Here is a 19074-nt window from a genome sequence, read left to right as displayed (position 1 = left end):
CAGAAGAAGGAACGAGAAGGCCGAAGAGCCAACACCGGAGACCCAAAGGGAGCAAACAGCACCAAAGGGACCCAGAAGAACACCGCCACACAGGCAGCCACAAACAGGAGCAAACCCCGCAAACACCCGGGAGCACGAGGCAGGGCCAGCAAGGCAGGGGAAAACCTCAGAGCAACCACGGAACGGCAAACAGAAGCCAGACGGGCCCCTGACCCAGCACAGAACAATAAAGCTCACGCCAACCCTAACGGGTATTGTAGAGCTGAATAACACATGCCTGTCATCGTCCAACAAAATGGACTCCAACGTAACAACCACAAAGGGATAAAAGGCAGAGTGGACTCAACAGGATAAAAAACTTAGACCAAGAGGTCGAACATAGGCCCCTGCGGGAGACGCATCAGTCCATTGAGCCACCAGAAACCAAACCTCCCAGCCGTACCAGGACAGAGGCGGGAAGGGCCCGGGGCAAACCGAACCAAGGAAGAACCAGAGGCACCGAGACCAACTGGAAGGAGAAAAAAAACAGCCAGGCAACAAGACTGTATGGAACGCTACAGAATATGCGTGTAATCCGTGCGCAGGGACCATGCAAATCCTCTCCGAAACGTACCAGTCCGAGAACATGCGCAGCCGAAGCGAGCACCCAAAACACGATACGAGGAAGGCCCCCACCAAGTCAGACAACCCCAACAGTAAAAACCAGGGGAGCAAATCAAACCCCACGACAGGAGCCGACCAGAGAAGGACACGCGAGACCGCCAAAAAGCGACCCAGCAGAAAAAGGAAAGAACGCCCACCCCACCAGAGGCGGGCGCCGAACCCCTGGACCGACCAAACAGGCCCGAACAGAAGGACCACAACAAAAATACCAACCCCCAGGGGGCAAGGAGAAGCACGGCGAATGCAAGAAGCCGACAGGAAAAGGGGAGCAAGAGCCACCCGCCGAGACAGGGAGCAGGAGGAGGAGGGAGCGGCAAAGCCGCAGACCCGGACAAGACAGGCCGAGTCCAAGAAGGACCCCATAGCCCACAGCACCTGGAAGTCCCAGGCGGGCCCCCAACTGGGCACCAACCCGGCCCGACCCAGCTCAACCACTGAAAGCAGGCTAGGCCAGGAGCAGTCAGGGCGGCAAGGCCCAGGCCCCACAGCCCCAGGAAAACCCCGGAGGATGGCCAACCAGCAACCGACAGGGACAGACCCCGCACAACAACAGCGGGAACAGGAGCCCACAGAACGAAAGAACCGGGGGTACAGAGCGGACACTGACGGCAAGCCGAAAGCCAACCGAGCCCCGTGCCCCTAACAGCACACCCACAACAGAGGGGGCCGAGGGACCCTCACGCTCACAGGCCCAACAGTCGGAAAAACAGATAAGCCCACAGCCGCCCCCATAGAGAGGGGCAGCCAAACGCCCAAACCCAAACCCCAGAGCCCGCTATAGCAGGGCATCAAGCACAAGGCGGCGGGGGGAGGGGGGAGTGCAGGACAGGGCCGCGAGGGCCAGAAGGAGGGGGAACCAGCAAGTGAGCCCGACAAAGCAGTGCCTACACCCGGGAGCCCCGAACAAACGGGGCAGAGCAGCAGGAGCGGGGGGAGAAGGAAGGCAACACACCGCCCGTGTGCAGGAAGGACGACAGCGTAGTATAAGAACAATCGCATACAGCCACCACTGCCTGCCCCCGAAGGGAAGGCGGTTGGCGCAACCCACCCCCACAAGGCCATAGTGACAGAGTCAGCACACAGGCGCCCGAAGCGGACGCAACAGATCACCAAGCCACCAGGCCAACGGAACACAACAACGCCCCCAACGGGGCGACAAGGGCATGGCACAGCCGCCAAGAGAGGGCAACACAGAACCGGAGGAGGAAGAGTCAAGCACCCGGCCATACCCCCAACCACCAGGACAGAACACGCGTAGCAAAGTGAAGCAAAGCCATGGAAACCAAGAAGCCCCAGAAGCAGGACAAAACCAAAGGCACAACACACCTACCACAGAAGGACGAAGGGCCGAGCGGACCCCCGGGATCCGAACCGGCGACCATGTCGCCTAAACAGAATCTAATGAACCTGCAACCTGGAGAGCAAGAGGGTAGGTGCACTGCGAACTGAAGGAAACGCCAGCGCCCATACACCAGCCAGAGCAAGCAGAGACAATGCAAGACCAGGGAAAGCCGCAGCGCGAAAAGGACCAGCGCGCATGCGCGCGAGCCAGACATCACAAAAAAGCGAGACGACCGGCGTCTCAGAGCATTAAGTGTGGATAGTACACAACATACTCCACCATGCAAAGAAGAGTATGAAAGGCAACCAACGCACGACACCTAGCAGCATATGCGCAACTCGAACCCTAGTCCCGTGAGAACAGCAACAACCCTAGGCACAGGACGCACCAATGAGCAATAGCTCCAGGTCGTCAGGGAGAGCCAGCGCGGGACAAACCAAACCCCGCCCCCGGGACAACGAGCCGGCCAGAAAACAGAAACGGCATGGGGAGTCCCAAGCCGGGAGGCCCAGAGCCGAAACCACGCAGAGACCGACACCTTAAGGTATCAGTGCGCCGTTAGTATGTCACAAGCGTAAAGAGGCACGGGGAAATAAGGCGAACAGCCCAGAATACTAAAATTCTGCTCACGGAATGCATGTCCCGGGCTAACCTCAGCAAACTAAGCATGCCCCATAACAACTGCCCCTCCACGTATCGCTGTGCGAGTGGAATCCCATGGGGGACCTGCATGGTTCAAGGGAGGATGGCAGCACATTTCAAAGACTTTAACCCCGTTCAGCAAGCCAGGCCCCCCAGCCCCCGCCCGCCACGGCATCCAACTCGCAGAGCCGCCACCCGCCTCCACGCCGAAGCGGGAGGCGCACGCCGTAAGTCGCGGCTCGGGGCCGAAAACAGCCACGTGAACCCCCCGCCCGATCGAGAGACCCGGGGGAGGCAAGGCAGAGGCCACACACGGACAACGCCGCACAGCCGCCGCCCGCACGTCAAGGAAAGGCGGGCGGCGGAATCAACGGGAAACCGGAAAAAAGCACAAAGGGAGCGCTTGTAGAAGGGGGGAGTCACAGCGAGGCACAGAAGGCACGAAGCCATACAAACGCCCCCCAGGGAACCACAGAAAAGGGCACGGAAATAACCACCCCCGCGCATCCCCGCCCCCCCCTGAAAAACCCACGGCTCGCTAAAGCAGAGCCTAACCAGCACGAAGGAGGAAGCAATGGATTCCATAATCCAACCTCTATACCGGGGGGCAAAAGCAGGGGGAAACAAACAGAGTCCAAGCCCCTAGGGTCCGCTAGAGCAGGACCTCCAACCTGAGACCCACGTACCTGCAACAGCAGGCACCACTTACCTGACGCATCTGGAGAGACGTGCGCAGAACATAAAAAACAGGCTGATGGGTTGGGCCGGCCCGCCTCTTATAGAGGTCATGGGTGCACTGGGTCGGCCATATTGGGAGGGGATGGGAGGCATGGGATGCTGACTTTTTGCTTTGGAGGGTTCTGGTGTGGAGCTGAAGCTCACTGTGTTAGTCATGTGGCGAGGAAGACTAACGAGGAGGTAATGCATTCACGCCTAAAACGACAGCGGTTAAAAATAGTTTTACAAACAAATAACCAATTCCTAAAGAATGATAGGATTGTAACCTTATATTTATTGAATTTAAGGCATCTATTTTGAAAAGGTAGCCGAGTAAATTGTATCATCATAAGACGGGAGCTTCAAAGCTATTAAATGACAACGTATTGTTTTATTATTTCTGCAGCCTTGGGTTCGTGCTCCTAACATCACTTCAAGATAACGGGCCTGATTCGTGAACTATTTCTCCGCGTCCTTCTTTTGTGTCTTTACTTTTTGATCTGTATCATTCCCCAATGTCAGTGTGCGAAGGGCGGAACGTGGCGATTGCATGGTTACGTGATTCCCAGGATGCCTCACGACTCTTCCCAGCCGCCGGGGGCAATGGAGCTGCCTGGTGGAGCGAGCCGCCTGGGGACTACATTTCGCGGGAAGCTTTGGCAGAGGTAGGACATCGGAAGTCCAAAGCACGACAGGTCCAATAAAACAGCAGATGGATGCAAAGGCGGGGAAGGGGCGAGAAAACGCACAGGCCCTGTAGTTAACTGCTGACATATCTGTCCTGACCAGTGTGTCTGGCGCGGTGGCACCTTATCCACAAGTCACACTGCCAAATCGACCTCGCTTGTGTTGCGCAGCTGCTTAAGTTTGAGCCAGGATTCGAACAAGTAACGGGCATGCGAGGTTCATCAGCAGAAGGGAACGCCATAAAGCTTCTAAAATCTTACCTTCCCAGTTGTTGTCTCCATAGAGAGATGCCAAGTCGAGCCGCGGCACCTCGTGGGCAAAGCTCTCTCACGCAGGTACCTCCACCTCTTGGCCCCTCTGCGGCCGGGCCTCCGCCGCCCTGGTGCTCCGGAATCTTCATGCTGGAAACCTGCAAGAGAACCCAAGAGCCAGCCTTAGCCAGGCTTAGAAAGGCGGCATCCGCTAGAAACCCTCTGTAGCCCTCTGTTCAAAGCCACAACAAGGTCTGTTGCTTCCAGTTCACAAGTCCCAGCCCGCTTGCCAGTGACTCGCGGGGCTAATGAGGAATACGAAAATATCTGTCCCTCGGCCCACCTCGAACCCGGCTCCTTGAGAGGGGGTTCAGACATTCAGGGATCTGTGGCACAGCCGAGGCGGCAGAGGCAGTGATCACTTGCATTTATCAGTGTTGTGTGAGATCAAGGGAACTGTGGCGAATGGCTTCACCGTTCACCTTAGCAGATTTTGGACGCGTTATATGCGCCTTCAGATCAGGCTCTATTCAGGCCTAACCGTCATTAATTGCTCCTGCAGGGGGTAGCACCCACTTGTCAGTGTAAGTCTTCAGATGTTCATCGTTGTAGTGACGGAGTCCGGCTAAAATCCGATCGATTTAGGACAATGTTTGTGGGATCTTTCATTCACAGTAGGAGTCAGCTTCCACCTGTATGACAAATCGCCGGATTTCTGCTCTTGAAAGAGGCTTCCTCGCTGTACAAGGGCCATATGTTCCCAGGTCGGACTTTACTGCAGCGACATTGCATCCATGGCTGCCGGCCTCGGGGGAGTGTGAAGTTCAGGTGATGTGCGCCTTCCTGCGTTATTAGCAAGCAATGACGGGAATGTGAGGCCATTAAGGTGCAAATGAGGGCCTGCACGGCAGAGTTTTAGAACTTGACCCGAATCCAGTATCAGAGCGCTTTACATATCACCAGTTACGTTACATGAGGACACAGGGGCGTAACACAGGCCCCCGCGGTGCGGGGGCCCCCCACGCTCCAGGGGCCCCCTCACTTTCAGCGGAGGGAGATGGCTCATGCGCCTGCAAGCAAGCAGTTTTCGAAAATCAAAAGGTGCTCCTGCGCGCACGGCCTCCCCAAGTCCCCATAAATTAAAACTGTTGCACGCACGCCACGGTGACGGCCTCTCCGAGTCTTCCCCCTCTTTCTGTCTCGCTCCTCAGTTATTGAAAACCGAGACTTTAAGAAACTTTAAGAAACGGGTATTACCCTCTGTGAGAAGTTGGCCTGGTATATGATATTCACTAGTTAAAGTGACCACCTTGTACCATGCCAAGCAACCCTTATGGTGTGGTTGTAAGTCAACCTTTTCGGACTAGCTGCCCTAGTGGTAGCGTAGGCTAAGCAGTCTTTGAGGCTAAACTCGTGAAGCGTGTTAAGCAGGCTGTTTTACCAAATGTAACCCCCTTTTATACCAATGAAAGGACACCACACAGATATATATTGAAAATATATATGTATTTATTTCTCAAAGTATCCCCTAGACTCTTTATGAGCACAGGAGCACAAATCGTAAAACAAGAATACGTTAGAATACACAGAAGTTGCACTTTATATGGATAGGCCCTGGTGGCCACTCAAACCATATACTAAAATAGTGGTATAAGTACCACGAACAGAAAAGGGAAAAGGCCTAGGGCCTCTAGAATCGCTGGGCCTACAAGGAGCTAACTTTAGTTAGTGACCAGGAGGTCCACGGGTTGCGTGTGCAGAGCAAATAGTCACACGCGAGCTCCCATAGGTTTTCAATGGGTGCGTAAAAGTTACAAAGTTACTGCAAAAAGGATCTTCCGGATGGACTATGAACTCAGGATTGGAAACACAGACACTAGAGATGATACTCTACACTTGGGCACCGGAGTGCCAGCTTTACCTCACCCACAGGAAGCGGGTGCATAGGTCTCAAAGTGCGTCGGGTTTCTTCTATCTGTTCAATGGAGCCTGTAGTTAAAGATGCTGCCGGCGGTCGGTCCGGAAGGGATGCGGTGGATCCAAGAGTGGATCGGAGTTGTAGAAGACCTGTAAGCAGAGGGGACAGTGTTCACAGTCGCTAGCCAGTGACCAGCGTGGCACCAGGTGGGTACCAGGCGATGTCGGGTGCAAACAGGGGGAAAGGTGCAGCTTGTCTCTGCAGCCACGTGGTCCCTGAAGGTCGACGACGTCCAGGAGTTGGTTCACGAGCTATCCCATGCAGGCTCTCGCTGTCGGCGGTGTCGGCGACTTGATCGAAGCAAACAAGCCTTGGCAAAAGCAATTGTTGTGGGAGACGAAATAAGCTGATGGTTCTGAACAGCAAGGTCAGAGGGATTGCTCCTTTGGAGGGGAGCAAGGGCCAGTCTGGAGCAACCAGACCAGCGGTGTAGTTCTTGAAGTTCGTCGCCAAGATGGCCACTAGCCAGCGGGTCAGCAACCGGTTAGGCGCGTCGAGTGGCAAAATGCAGAAGGGCCCCACGCAGATCGTGGAGATGCTGGAGGGCTCACCTTTGGTGCAGATGCTGCTCGGGTGTTGGGCTTCTCAGATCCCAAAGCACAACTTGGAGGGAGCCTCGGTTGTTGCGCTTGCAGCTTGTCGTGGTCTTTTCAAGATGGCTGGCTCCACGTGTCTCGGTGCCTCCACGGGTTCCTTCTTTTCAGGGACTGTGGATCGGGCGGTGAGAGGTCTGGAGGTCCAGGTCTTGTCAGTCTCTGGGCTCGGGCTCCGGCGGGAGGCGGCGGCAAAGCAGACGTTGATTCGCTGGATGGTGCTTGCGTTAGCAAGGTGGTCACTCCCTGACCACAGGGGAGATTTCCTTCAGTCCTCTGTGCAGCAGAACGTCGAAGTTCCCGTCTTCTTCTTGTAGTTAAGTTGATTCCAGGATGTCTGAAGTCTTAGGACACAGCTCCTACCTTTAAGCGGATTCTAGGGGCCGGACTACCTGCTAGGTCCCTCCCTAAGGGTGGGACCAGGAAGGGGGGTGGTTACACCCCCAATCCTTTGTCCAGCTCGCCCCAGGCCCGGGACTGGTGTGCCCCAGGACCGGATTGAACTGGCACATGCACCGAGGCTCCTTGTGAGCCTCAGGCATGTCTGGTTTCTTTCAAGCCCTACCTGACCAATACACAAAATCCTGTCTGGGGTGGTGCATGCACCTCCCCTGGCAGGAAACCCTTTGTCCACACCTCCCAAGCTGGAAGGACTCCCAGCAGCAGGAGGGCAGACTTTTGTATGTGGTGGCAGCATCCATTTTGTGGAGCTGAGGCTATGTCTGATTTTACCCGGGTTTCAGGTACTGTACATGTCGTGTCCCTCTAGAAGGGTGGAATGCTAACCCCGTCGCCAGAATTGGCGAGGGGTTAGTATTCCAATTCGTATGACACCTTACTCGACATGTTTTGATAAAGCCAAACCAAAGATAGCATTTAACCGCGAGGTTCATAATGCACTTAAGAGTATATGGTATGACGATATCTGGAAACAGTAGAAGGAAGTGGTTCCGACCACTGCAGACAGGCTCAGCTCATGCCAGAGCACCATCTCACATGGAACCAAGCACTCTGCCTTCAGGATTGTTAAGGCCTGCCATAGGAGTGACTTATAGGTTAACATGTGTCCCATTTAAGGTTAGGTATAGGTATACAACACCTAAGTAAGAGGTGGTTACACCAACTTACCCCAGCTGAGTGATCAGCCAGTTGTGGTAAATTTGTTAGGCCAAGCCTGGGGTGGCATAATACATGCTTCAGCCCTTGGCAGGCCTTAGATACACCAATGCCCTGGGTACCTAGTGTACACTGGTACAGGGGCTCACAGGGTGATCCACTTCCAATTGGTTATGCACCTAGGGTGCATAGTGTCAATTTAGTTAGAGAGAACAGCAGGCTGGGGGTCTGATTAGCATGCCCACAGCCTCGATATGTCAAAAACCAGTGAAGCAAAAAGCAAAAATTTGGGGTGACCATAGGATAGCAGACCCTACTCTCCTACACAACCCCCCCCAAACGCAGGGACATTAAACTAGCTTTGACCAGTCTCGTCTTCATGTCCTAAGTGGAAGTACCTGGAGAGACCATCTGCATTCCCATGGTCAGTACCTGGCCGGTGCTCCACTGTAAAGTCCATCCCCTGTAGGGAAATGGACCACCTAAGCAGTTTGGGGTTTTCACCCTTCATCTGATTTAGCCACAAGAGGGGCTTATGGTCGGTCTGAATCTTGAAGTGAGTGCCAAACAAGTATGGCCTCAGCTTCTTCAGGGCCCACACCACAGCAAAGGCCTCCCTCTCAATAGCTGACCAATTCTTCTCTCTGGGGGTCAACCTTCTGCTAATAAAAGCAATGGGTTGGTCTTGACCATCTACATTAAGTTGTGACAGCACAGCTCCCACACCCAACTCAGAAGCATCTGTTTGGACAATAAACTCTTTGGAGTAGTCAGGACTTTTCAGGATAGGTGCAGAACACATGGCCTCCTTCAGGTCATCAAATGCCTTTTGACAGCTTACTGTCCACTGAACCTTTTTGGGCATCTTCTTGGATGTCAGATCATTAAGAGGAGTCACAATGGACCCATAGTTCTTAACAAACTTCCTTCAAGCTCGAACTTGAGTCTGGGTGTTTGGAGGGGACCAGTCCTTGATGGATTGTATCTTACTCTCCAGTGGTTGAACTTGGCCTCCACCTACAAGGTGGCCCAAATACACAACCTTACTCTGCCCTATCTGGCACTTAGTAGCCTTGATAGTGAGGCCTGCCCTTTGCAGAGCCTCAAGAGCCTTCTGTAACAGTGAGTCCGACCCCGACAGTGTCTTCCTCTGTCACTCTCCCACTGACTTGGTGTCCCCCTCCATATCCCCTCTTCACCCACAGCACCCGGTCTCACGGATCGAACCTACAGCCTTTGGCAGCGTCGAGACGCCTGACGAACACTGTTTCTTTAACTGGGACGAGCTAGCAGCAGACCCCGCCCCCGACGAGAACGTCACAGAGACAGAGCCGTCATATCCCGGAAGGCGAGGACGAGAGGTGTGTGTAATCACCGGAGCGGAGAAGAGAGCGAGAGAAGGAGAACGAGAGGAGAACCAAGAGGACGGAGCGGAGAGTATCGTGGACGAAAAGAACGTCGAAACAACCAGACGAGGAGCGGAGGTGCCGGTAGCTGAGCCCGGAGGCCAACGACCCCGTGATTCGCCCCGCCACGTTTCCGAGGGAGAAGCGTGGCACCAGCAGGTACGGGCTCGTATCTCGGGTTGGGCGGGGCTTCGTAGTGTGCCTAGAAAATAAGCGCCGTACCCCTCACCGCACCCTTTCCTCACACCTTCGTCACTTAGGTTAGGAGTTTTGAGCACGGTGATCCTCCTGCACTCCCTGGGCCCCCTCACAAAATATCCTTTGAACCAACCACTGATTCGCCTCTCCCTTCTGTCCCTTCTTCCTTCACCTCACCCTGAGGACCGGAGAACAGCCCTGCCACGAAGACCTCGACACCCTGGAGCGGAGGCAGAGACGGAAGACGCCCCCTACCAGTCGCCGGACCCCGGAACTAGACGAGGAGAGCTCCCTACCGTACTATAGACCAGCAAAAGATAGAAAACGTGCACCTAAAAAGAATAAAGTACCAAGAGAAAAAGCTCCTGTTTCCGAGCCTCTTTACATCCCGCAACACCTTCTTCAGGTGGATCAGGTGATCCTCCCAGGTGGAGCTAAAGACAGCAATGTCATCAAGATATGCTGCGCAAAAGTCACCCAACCCAGTAAGGACTTGATTCACCAACCTTTGGAAGGTGGCAGGTGCATTCTTCAGACCAAAGGGCATCACCACAAACTGGTAGTGCCCACCTGGGGTTGAGAATGCTGTTTTGGCCTTAGACTCCTCAGCTAATCTGATTTGCCAATAGCCAGCTGTCAAGTCAAATGTGCTCAAAAACTTAGCAGAAGCTAGTTTGTCTATGAGCTCATCTGCCCTTGGAATAGGATGTGCATCTGTCCTGGTGACAGCATTGAGTCCTCTGTAATCCACACAGAACCTCATCTCTCTCTCTTGCCATCTTTGGTGTGAGGTTTGGGGACCAGAACCACTGGGCTAGCCCAGGGGCTCCCTGAGGGTTCAATGACACCTAATTCCAGCATTTTGTGTACCTCAGCCTTTATACAGTCCCTGACGTGGTCAGGTTGTCTGTAAAGCTTGTTCTTGACAGGCAGACTGTCACCAGTGTCCACCACATGGGTACACCAGTCAGTTTGGCTAGGTATCAAGGAAAACATGTGTTGAAATGATTGTAGAACTTGTCTACATTCAGTCTGCTGATGATCAGTGAGGTTGCCTCCAAGGGTCACTCCTTCAACTGAGCCATCTTCAGGGTTCTGAGACAACAGGTCTGGGAGAGGGTCACTCTCTTCCTCCTGTCCCTAATCTGTAGCCATGAGCAAGCCCGTGTCTGCCCTGTCAACATATGCTTTTAACCTGTTAACATGGAGTACCCTGTGGGGACTCCTGGGAGTTCCTAGGTCCACCAAGTAGGTGACCTCTCCCTTCTTTTCCAGGATTGTATGGGGTCCAGACCATTTGTCTTGGAGTGCTGCTGGGGCCACTGGCTCCAACACCCATACCTTCTGTCCTGGCTGAATCTCGACCAAGACAGCCTTTTGGTCATGCCAAGCTTTCTGTAAGGCCTGGCTTGCCTCAAGGTTTTTGGATGCCTTCTCCATATACTCAGCCATCCTGGAGCGGAGACCAAGTACATAGTCCACTATGTCTTGTTTAGGCTTTTTGAGAGGTAACTCCCATCCTTCCTTCACTAAACACAGTGGGCCTCTTACAGGGTGCCCAAACAACAATTCAAAGGGGCTGTAACCAACTCCTTTTTGTGGGACCTCTCTGTAAGCAAACAGAAGGCAGGGTAGAAGGATGTCCCATCTTCGCCTGAGCTTTTCAGGTAATCCTTTGATCATACCCTTTAGGGTCTTGTTGAATCTCTCAACAAGCCCATTGCATTGTGGGTGATAAGGGGTGGTGAACTTGTAGTGGACACCACATTCCTTCCACATAGCTGTCAAGTATCCTGACATGAAGTTGGTACCTCTGTCAGAAACCACCTCCTTAGGAAACCCCACTCTGGAGAATACTCCCAGCAGGGCCCTGGCCACAACAGGTGCTGTAGTGGTCCTAAGGGGAATTGCCTCTGGATACCTGGTGGCATGATCCACTACCACCAGTATAAATCTGTGCCCAGATGCAGTGGGAGGATCCATGGGACCCACTATATCTATTCCCACTCTTTCAAAGGGGACCCCCACCACAGTATTAGGGGGGCCTTTGTTGTGCCACCTGATTTGCCACTGGCTTGGCAGGTCACATAGGAGCGACAAAACTCCTTTGTATCTTCATTCATGTGAGGCCAGTGAAAGTGAGGGACAAGCCTGTCCCAAGTCTTGTTCTGGCCTAAGTGTCCTGCTAGAGGAATATCACGGGCCAAGGTAAGAAGGAAGCCCCTAAATTGCAGAGGTATAACCAACCTCCTGGTGGCACCAGGCTTGGGGTCTCTAGCCTCTGAATAAAGGAGCCCTTCATCCCAATACACTTTATGGGTACCTTGAGCATTCCCAGAAGCCTCAGCAGCAGCCAGCTGTCTGAGGGGTTCAAGAGAGGGACAGGATAACTGAGCCTGCCTCAAGTCAGCCCTTGAAGGTCCCCCTGTCCCCAGAAACTCAACCTGATCAGGTTCAAGCTCTTCAGGGACAGTTCCTTCAGGGTTCTCTAGATCAGCTTCCTGGGAAGGTTGATCAACACTCTGAGGCAGGGGGGAAGGCACAGCCTTGACCCTCCTGTTCTTCTTCTTGGTAGGTGCTTGGTCCATTGTTCCAGGATCCAAGACCTGTGGTTCAGTAAGGCACTTTTTGGCCTGTGACCTGGTCACAGCAAGGACATGTGGTGATATACCTAACATCTCTGCATGTGTCCTGTACTCCACTTCAGACCATAGAGAACTCTCTAGGTCATTGCCCAACAAACATTCTACTGGGAGGTCTGCACTAACCACAACCCTTTTGAGGCCAGTTACCCCTCCCCATGAGAAGTTAACAACTGCCACACTATGTGAAGTAGTGGCATTGCTGGCATTGGTCACCAGGTAATTCTCACCTGGTATGTACTGTCCAGGGTCCACAAAGCCTGGTGTCACCATAGTGACACTGGCACATGTGTCCCTGTAGGCTTGAGCCACTTTTTCATTAATTAAAGGAGTCTGTCTGTACTTGCCCTGGTTACTGGGGCTCACAGTCAGGGACAAATCTATGTCCCCATCACAGATCAAGACTGCCTGTGTCAGGGTTCTGTCTAAGTCAGAATCTCCTTCAGTTCCCATAGTGATTCCCACTACACCCTTTGTCTGGGGACCAACACTGCTAACAGTAGTACTGGGAGCAGGTGCCTTAGGGGCAACAGTGTTGGGGGCTCCACCCTTTTTACAATCACTAGTCCAGTGAGTTGTATTCTTGCAAGAGTTGCACCAGGGTTTCTTTTGACCTTCTTTCTTCTTCCCTTTAGGCTGGGACCCACCCTCTTTAGTACTAGTTTGGGGCCCTGTTGAAGACTTCTGGTCTTTAGATTTCTGATCTCCACCCTTTTGGTCTGTTTTCTTCTGATCACCCCTTGGCCCTGGTTCTGGTTCTTTTGCTTAACCCCGGTGCTGACCCATTTGTCTGCCTTCTTTCCCAATTCTTGGGGAGAGGTCAGATCAGAGTCAACCAAGTGTTGATGCAGTTGCTGGTTTTGACAGTTATTTAAAATCTGTTCTCTCATCATCAAATTGTACAATCCTGTATAATCAGATACCTTACTTCCCAACAACCAACCCTCCAAAGCCTTAGTGGCACATTCAATGTATTCAGACCAGTCCCGAGTCTGTGTCTTCTGGGTGTCTCTGAACATTAACCTGTACTGTTCAGTGGTTAAGCCTAACCCATCAACTAGGACACTCTTCAGGACTCTGTAATTTCTGACATCCTCTTCTCTAACAGTGAGGAGTCTATCTCTGCCTCTCCCCTCAAAGGAGAGCCATAAGATTGCTGGCCACTGGTCTTCAGGAACCTGCTGCACTTTGCAGGCTCTCTCAAGAGCAGTCATCCATTTGTGGATGTCATCCCCACTTTTGTAGGGGGGCACAACCTTGGACAGGTTCCTATTATCAAAGACCTTATCTTTGTCCTTAGGGACAATGCTGCCACCAGTGGGTATAGACCCACTCTCTTTATGCTGCCTAGCCTTGCTCAGTTTCTCTTCCATCAGAGCTACTTCTAGCTCCTGCTTCCTGATCCTCAGCTGGGCTTCTTGCATTCTGGCCTCATGCTCCCTCCTCTGAGGGGTGGTCATCCTTCTCCTGGAGTGACCTTGAGAGCCTCTAGAGGTATGAGAAGCATTAGATTCACCTGAGTGATTCCTTTGCCTCCCAGACCCCTGGTTAAGTCCACTGGGGAGATCCAATGGGGGGGATCCCATTGTCAGTCCCCAATAGCCTTAGGTTAGCTGGGCCACGTATAACACTTGGCACTGGGCTAGTTCTCCCTTCATCTCCACTACCTTCTGTATCAGTACCCTTCTCACTTTCATCCTCTGTAGTATGATTCTCATCTAAGGGGTGACTATTGGAAAGGGGTACCTCAGTAGCATCTTCAGAAGGGGGCCCTCCTGTTCCTGTCCCTAAGGGGCCTAACTGGGAGGCTTTCCTGAGAGCTTTCTGATCTTCATCAGCCTGTAAAAGCTCTCTGAGTTCAGCAGAAGTAGGATTCTTGGGCTGTTTAAGGCCCCTGATATTTGGCAACTGCCTGAGCTCATTTTGGTTTAGGGTAGCAAAGATGGATGGTGCCCTCTGGGGGTCACTCTCAACAGAGATGGGTACATTGGACCCCTCTGCCCCAGCCATTGCTCTTAAGTGTGGGTGGATGTGTTGCAATCTACCTACACTTGGGTTTGCCTACTAAACCTATCTAGTAGTTGTAGTCAGGGTGTGCTATTCCCTTTGCTCTACAACACTAAGTTCAGTAGAACTTAAGTATATCTAATCTTGTTTTATATGTACCTACAGGTACCTATGTGATCTTTCAATTGGTAACCAAGAGATTACAATGGTAAAACACAGCAAGCTCAAATCCAACCGCTGCTCACCAATGTGAGAAGTTGGCCTGGTATATGATGTTCACTAGTTAAAGTGACCACCTTGTACCATGCCAAGCAACCCTTATGGTGTGGTTGTAAGTCAACCTTTTCGGACTAGCTGCCCTAGTGGTAGCGTACGCTAAGCAGTCTTTGAGGCTAAACTCGTGAAGCGTGTTAAGCAGGCTGTTTTACCAAATGTAACCCCCTTTTATACCAATGAAAGGACACCACACAGATATATATTGAAAATATATATGTATTTATTTCTCAAAGTATCCCCTAGACTCTTTATGAGCACAGGAGCACAAATCGTAAAACAAGAATACGTTAGAATACACAGAAGTTGCACTTTATATGGATAGGCCCTGGTGGCCACTCAAACCATATACTAAAATAGTGGTATAAGTACCACGAACAGAAAAGGGAAAAGGCCTAGGGCCTCTAGAATCGCTGGGCCTACAAGGAGCTAACTTTAGTTAGTGACCAGGAGGTCCACGGGTTGCGTGTGCAGAGCAAATAGTCACACGCGAGCTCCCATAGGTTTTCAATGGGTGCGTAAAAGTTACAAAGTTACTGCAAAAAGGATCTTCCGGATGGACTATGAACTCAGGATTGGAAACGCAGACACTAGAGATGATACTCTACACTTGGGCACCGGAGTTCCAGCTTTACCTCACCCACAGGAAGCGGGTGCATAGGTCTCGAAGTGCGTCGGGTTTCTTCTATCTGTTCAATGGAGCCTGTAGTTAAAGATGCTGCGGTCGGTCCGGAAGGGATGCGGTGGATCCAAGAGTGGATCGGAGTTGTAGAAGACCTGTAAGCAGAGGGGACAGTGTTCACAGTCACTAGCCAGTGACCAGCGTGGCACCAGGTGGGTACCAGGCGATGTCGGGTGCAAACAGGGGGAAAGGTGCAGCTTGTCTCTGCAGCCACGTGGTCCCTGAAGGTCGACGACGTCCAGGAGTCGGTTCACGAGCTGTCCCACGCAGGCTCTCGCTGTCGGCGGTGTCGGTGACTTGATCAAAGCAAACAAGCCTTGGCAAAAGCAATTGTTGTGGGAGACGAAATAAGCTGATGGTTCTGACCAGCAAGGTCAGAGGGATTGCTCCTTTGGAGGGGAGCAAGGGCCAGTCTGGAGCAACCAGACCAGCGGTGTAGTTCTTGAAGTTCGTCGCCAAGATGGCCAGTAGCCAGCGGGCCAGCAACCGGTTAGGCGCGTCGAGTGGCAAAATGCAGAAGGGCCCCACGCAGATCGTGGAGATGCTGGAGGGCTCACCTTTGGTGCAGATGCTGCTCGGGTGTTGGGCTTCTCAGATCCCAAAGCACAACTTGGAGGGAGCCTCGGTTGTTGCGCTTGCAGCTTGTCGTGGTCTTTTCAAGATGGCTGGCTCCACGTGTCTCGGTGCCTCCACGGGTTCCTTCTTTTCAGGGACTGTGGATCGGGCGGTGAGAGGTCTGGAGGTCTAGGTCTTGTCAGTCTCTGGGCTCGGGCTCCGGCGGGAGGCGGCGGCAAAGCAGACGTTGACTCGCTGGATGGTGCTTGCGTTAGCAAGGTGGTCACTCCCTGACCACAGGGGAGATTTCCTTCAGTCCTCTGTGCGGCAGAGCGTCGAAGTTCCCGTCTTCTTCTTGTAGTTAAGTTGATTCCAGGATGTCTGAAGTCTTAGGACACAGCTCCTACCTTTAAGCGGATTCTAGGGGCCGGACTACCTGCTAGGTCCCTCCCTAAGGGTGGGACCAGGAAGGGGGGTGGTTACACCCCCAATCCTTTGTCCAGCTCGCCCCAGGCCCGGGACTGGTGTGCCCCAGGACCGGATTGAACTGGCATATGCGCCGAGGCTCCTTGTGAGCCTCAGGCATGTCTGGTTTCTTTCAAGCCCTACCTGACCAATACACAAAATCCTGTCTGGGGTGGTGCACGCACCTCCCCTGGCAGGAAACCCTTTGTCCACACCTCCCAAGCTGGAAGGACTCCCAGCAGCAGGAGGGCAGACTTGTGTATGTGGTGGACAGCATCCATTTTGTGGAGCTGAGGCTATGTCTGATTTTACCCGGGTTTCAGGTACTGTACATGTCGTGTCCCTCTAGAAGGGTGGAATGCTAACCCCGTCGCCAGAATTGGCGAGGGGTTAGTATTCCAATTCGTATGACACCTTACTCGACATGTTTTGATAAAGCCAAACCAAAGATAGCATTTAACCGCGAGGTTCATAATGCACTTAAGAGTATATGGTATGACGATATCTGGAAACAGTAGAAGGAAGTGGTTCCGACCACTGCAGACAGGCTCAGCTCATGCCAGAGCACCATCTCACATGGAACCAAGCACTCTGCCTTCAGGATTGTTAAGGCCTGCCATAGGAGTGACTTATAGGTTAACATGTGTCCCATTTAAGGTTAGGTATAGGTATACTACACCTAAGTAAGAGGTGGTTACACCAACTTACCCCAGCTGAGTGATCAGCCAGTTGTGTCAAATTTGTTAGGCCAAGCCTGGGGTGGCATAATACATGCTTCAGCCCTTGGCAGGCCTTAGATACACCAATGCCCTGGGTACCTAGTGTACACTGGTACAGGGGCTCACAGGGTGATCCACTTCCAATTGGTTATGCACCTAGGGTGCATAGTGTCAATTTAGTTAGAGAGAACAGCAGGCTGGGGGTCTGATTAGCAGGCCCACAGCCTCGATATGTCAAAAACCAGTGAAGCAAAAAGCAAAAATTTGGGGTGACCATAGGATAGCAGACCCTACTCTCCTACACCCTCTCTTTCCTCCTTTCGTTTATTTGCTCCCCTGTGAAATGGATCCAAAAAAGAAAAACACTTTTGTTGGAAACGTTGTCTTTTTCTGACACAAGCAGCCTCCGGGTGGAGACAAATAAAACATTCCAAATGTGAAAAATAAATAAGTAATTAAAGCAAGACAGAGTGGTTGCAAGGTGGCTAGATTGATTTATTTACACCTAAACACATTCGCGCCACTTTACAGTGTTTGCCAGTGAAGTGATACTTTCGTTTTCTCCTCTCTTTGAACAACATTCCCTGTGTGGGGAAGTGCACCTTGCCTGGAGGTACTGAAATACCTGCTTGATGGGTGAATTGGAAAACAAAATGTGTACTGTGTTTACAAATTTGGGGGCATATCATCAAGGCGAAGCGATAAAATTATCGTCGCTTTAGCGTCCGTTTTTCGGGCGAAAATCGGCGATAATTTTATCGCACCATCAGCAAGGACACGCTAACGCGTGTTCCTATGCCTCTTCGCCGGTTTCCTTAATGACTATCATAGTAACGCCATTGATGTGCAAAGTGGGCGTACCCGAGTATAATAACGTGGGAAAGGGCGCTAACTGACCTATCTCCTATCAACAATCTCGTCGCTAACCTTCCTAGCGACGAGAAAAGTAGCGTTAACCACGCTTATCGCAGGTTACTTTACGCCTGCTATTATTCTTACTAAGCCATATAAACCTATGGTAGGTGGATTGTGGGCATAAGCACACCCTCCTCTATGAACAAGGAATCACCTATCGCTGTGCGACAGCGATTTCCAGCGATAATCGCACATTTTGCAGCTATCGCTTGGATTCTTATCGCTTTGGAGATAAGAGTTGCTGATAGCACGCTATCTCCGCAACAAAATCCAGCGATAGCCGGCGATAATTATCCTCGTGCTAAGCGCGCTTAGCGATAATTATCGCCAGCTGTTGCTGATATGCCCCTTGGGGGCATATTATCAAGGAAAGCGATAAAATGATCGCCGAGGCAGGAAACTGCCGCTAAAGCAGCGATAATGGGCTTGATAATATGCCGCAGAGAATTCCAATAGAAGCCCATGTTCACACCAGAACATGGGCTTCTATTGGAATTCTCTGCGGCATATTATCAAGCCCATTATCGCCGCTTTTAGTGGCAGTTTCCTGCAGTTAAAGCGGCGATAATTTTAATGCCGTCCTTCATAATATGCCCCGTGGTCTTTTTAAACCATACTGCCTATGTTTTGAAAGGATATAAGCAAGTGGCCCAGTCAGGTGGTTCAGGTCAGTCCTTGTGAGGGAAGCTGCTGGACTTGTTTTTACCATGCACTTTGAAAGTATTTTCACCTTGATGCAAGAAGAAAGTTGGATTGTTTTACAAAACATGCTTGATTTTTGTATATTGCTGGACTGGTGATTGCTTTATTTTGTACTTTGAAAGTATTTGCACTTTTTATTTTGCTTTACCACTACAGTTAGTATAGATTGTCATTAGGTACTTGCTGATATGGTTTGTTTTTATCCTACAGACAGTGTTATTTATGGTGTTGCTTGCACTTGTCTGTAATTAGGGCTCCCGGTTTTATGGTATTTATTTTTTTGCCATTTCCGTCTGTATTTATCTGTATTTATTTTTTGGGCATTTTTCTGTATTTATCCACATTTATTTTTGCCACACGCAAAAGACGACGCTACAGCTAGTATTTTTCCACTTTTATGTAAATTGAAAACACAGCGAAAATAAAATGCCTTTCTACACTTGAAGTTGAAGGCATTGAGTAAACTTAGTGCTGTACTACTTCTATAATATACAAGAAATGCATTGCATTTGTTAGTATCA

At 51.6% G+C, this 19074-nt stretch overlaps 1 protein-coding gene and 1 non-coding gene across 6 annotated transcripts in view; one reads left to right on the top strand and one right to left on the bottom strand.

The window, feature by feature from the left end:
* Positions 1-538: 538 nt before the first annotated feature.
* LOC146805191 (U6 spliceosomal RNA) lies at positions 539-646 on the bottom strand. Its single transcript, XR_014968136.1, has one exon. It is a non-coding gene; the product is annotated as a U6 spliceosomal RNA (small nuclear RNA).
* Positions 647-3863: 3217 nt separating this feature from the next.
* LOC146805190 (uncharacterized) overlaps positions 3864-19074 on the top strand; it is a 304320-nt gene continuing 289109 nt past the window's right edge. For 3 of the 5 annotated variants that reach the window (XR_014967803.1, XR_014967805.1, XR_014967804.1), the window contains exons 1-2: positions 3864-4029; positions 9195-9554. Coding sequence is in view for 1 of the 5 variants with exons in the window: in XM_085622380.1 (XP_085478506.1) it covers positions 3935-4029 (95 nt within the window). In the remaining 4 variants the exon portion in view is untranslated. The remainder of the gene's footprint in view (positions 4030-9194; positions 9555-19074) is intronic. The other 2 variants (XM_085622380.1, XR_014967806.1) reach the window with 2 other exon arrangements.

The sequence above is a fragment of the Triturus cristatus genome, chromosome 8 (assembly GCF_964204655.1).
Source record: "Triturus cristatus chromosome 8, aTriCri1.1, whole genome shotgun sequence".
Taxonomy (NCBI): Eukaryota; Metazoa; Chordata; class Amphibia; order Caudata; family Salamandridae; genus Triturus; species Triturus cristatus.
This window is presented reverse-complemented; position numbering and strand designations above follow the sequence as displayed.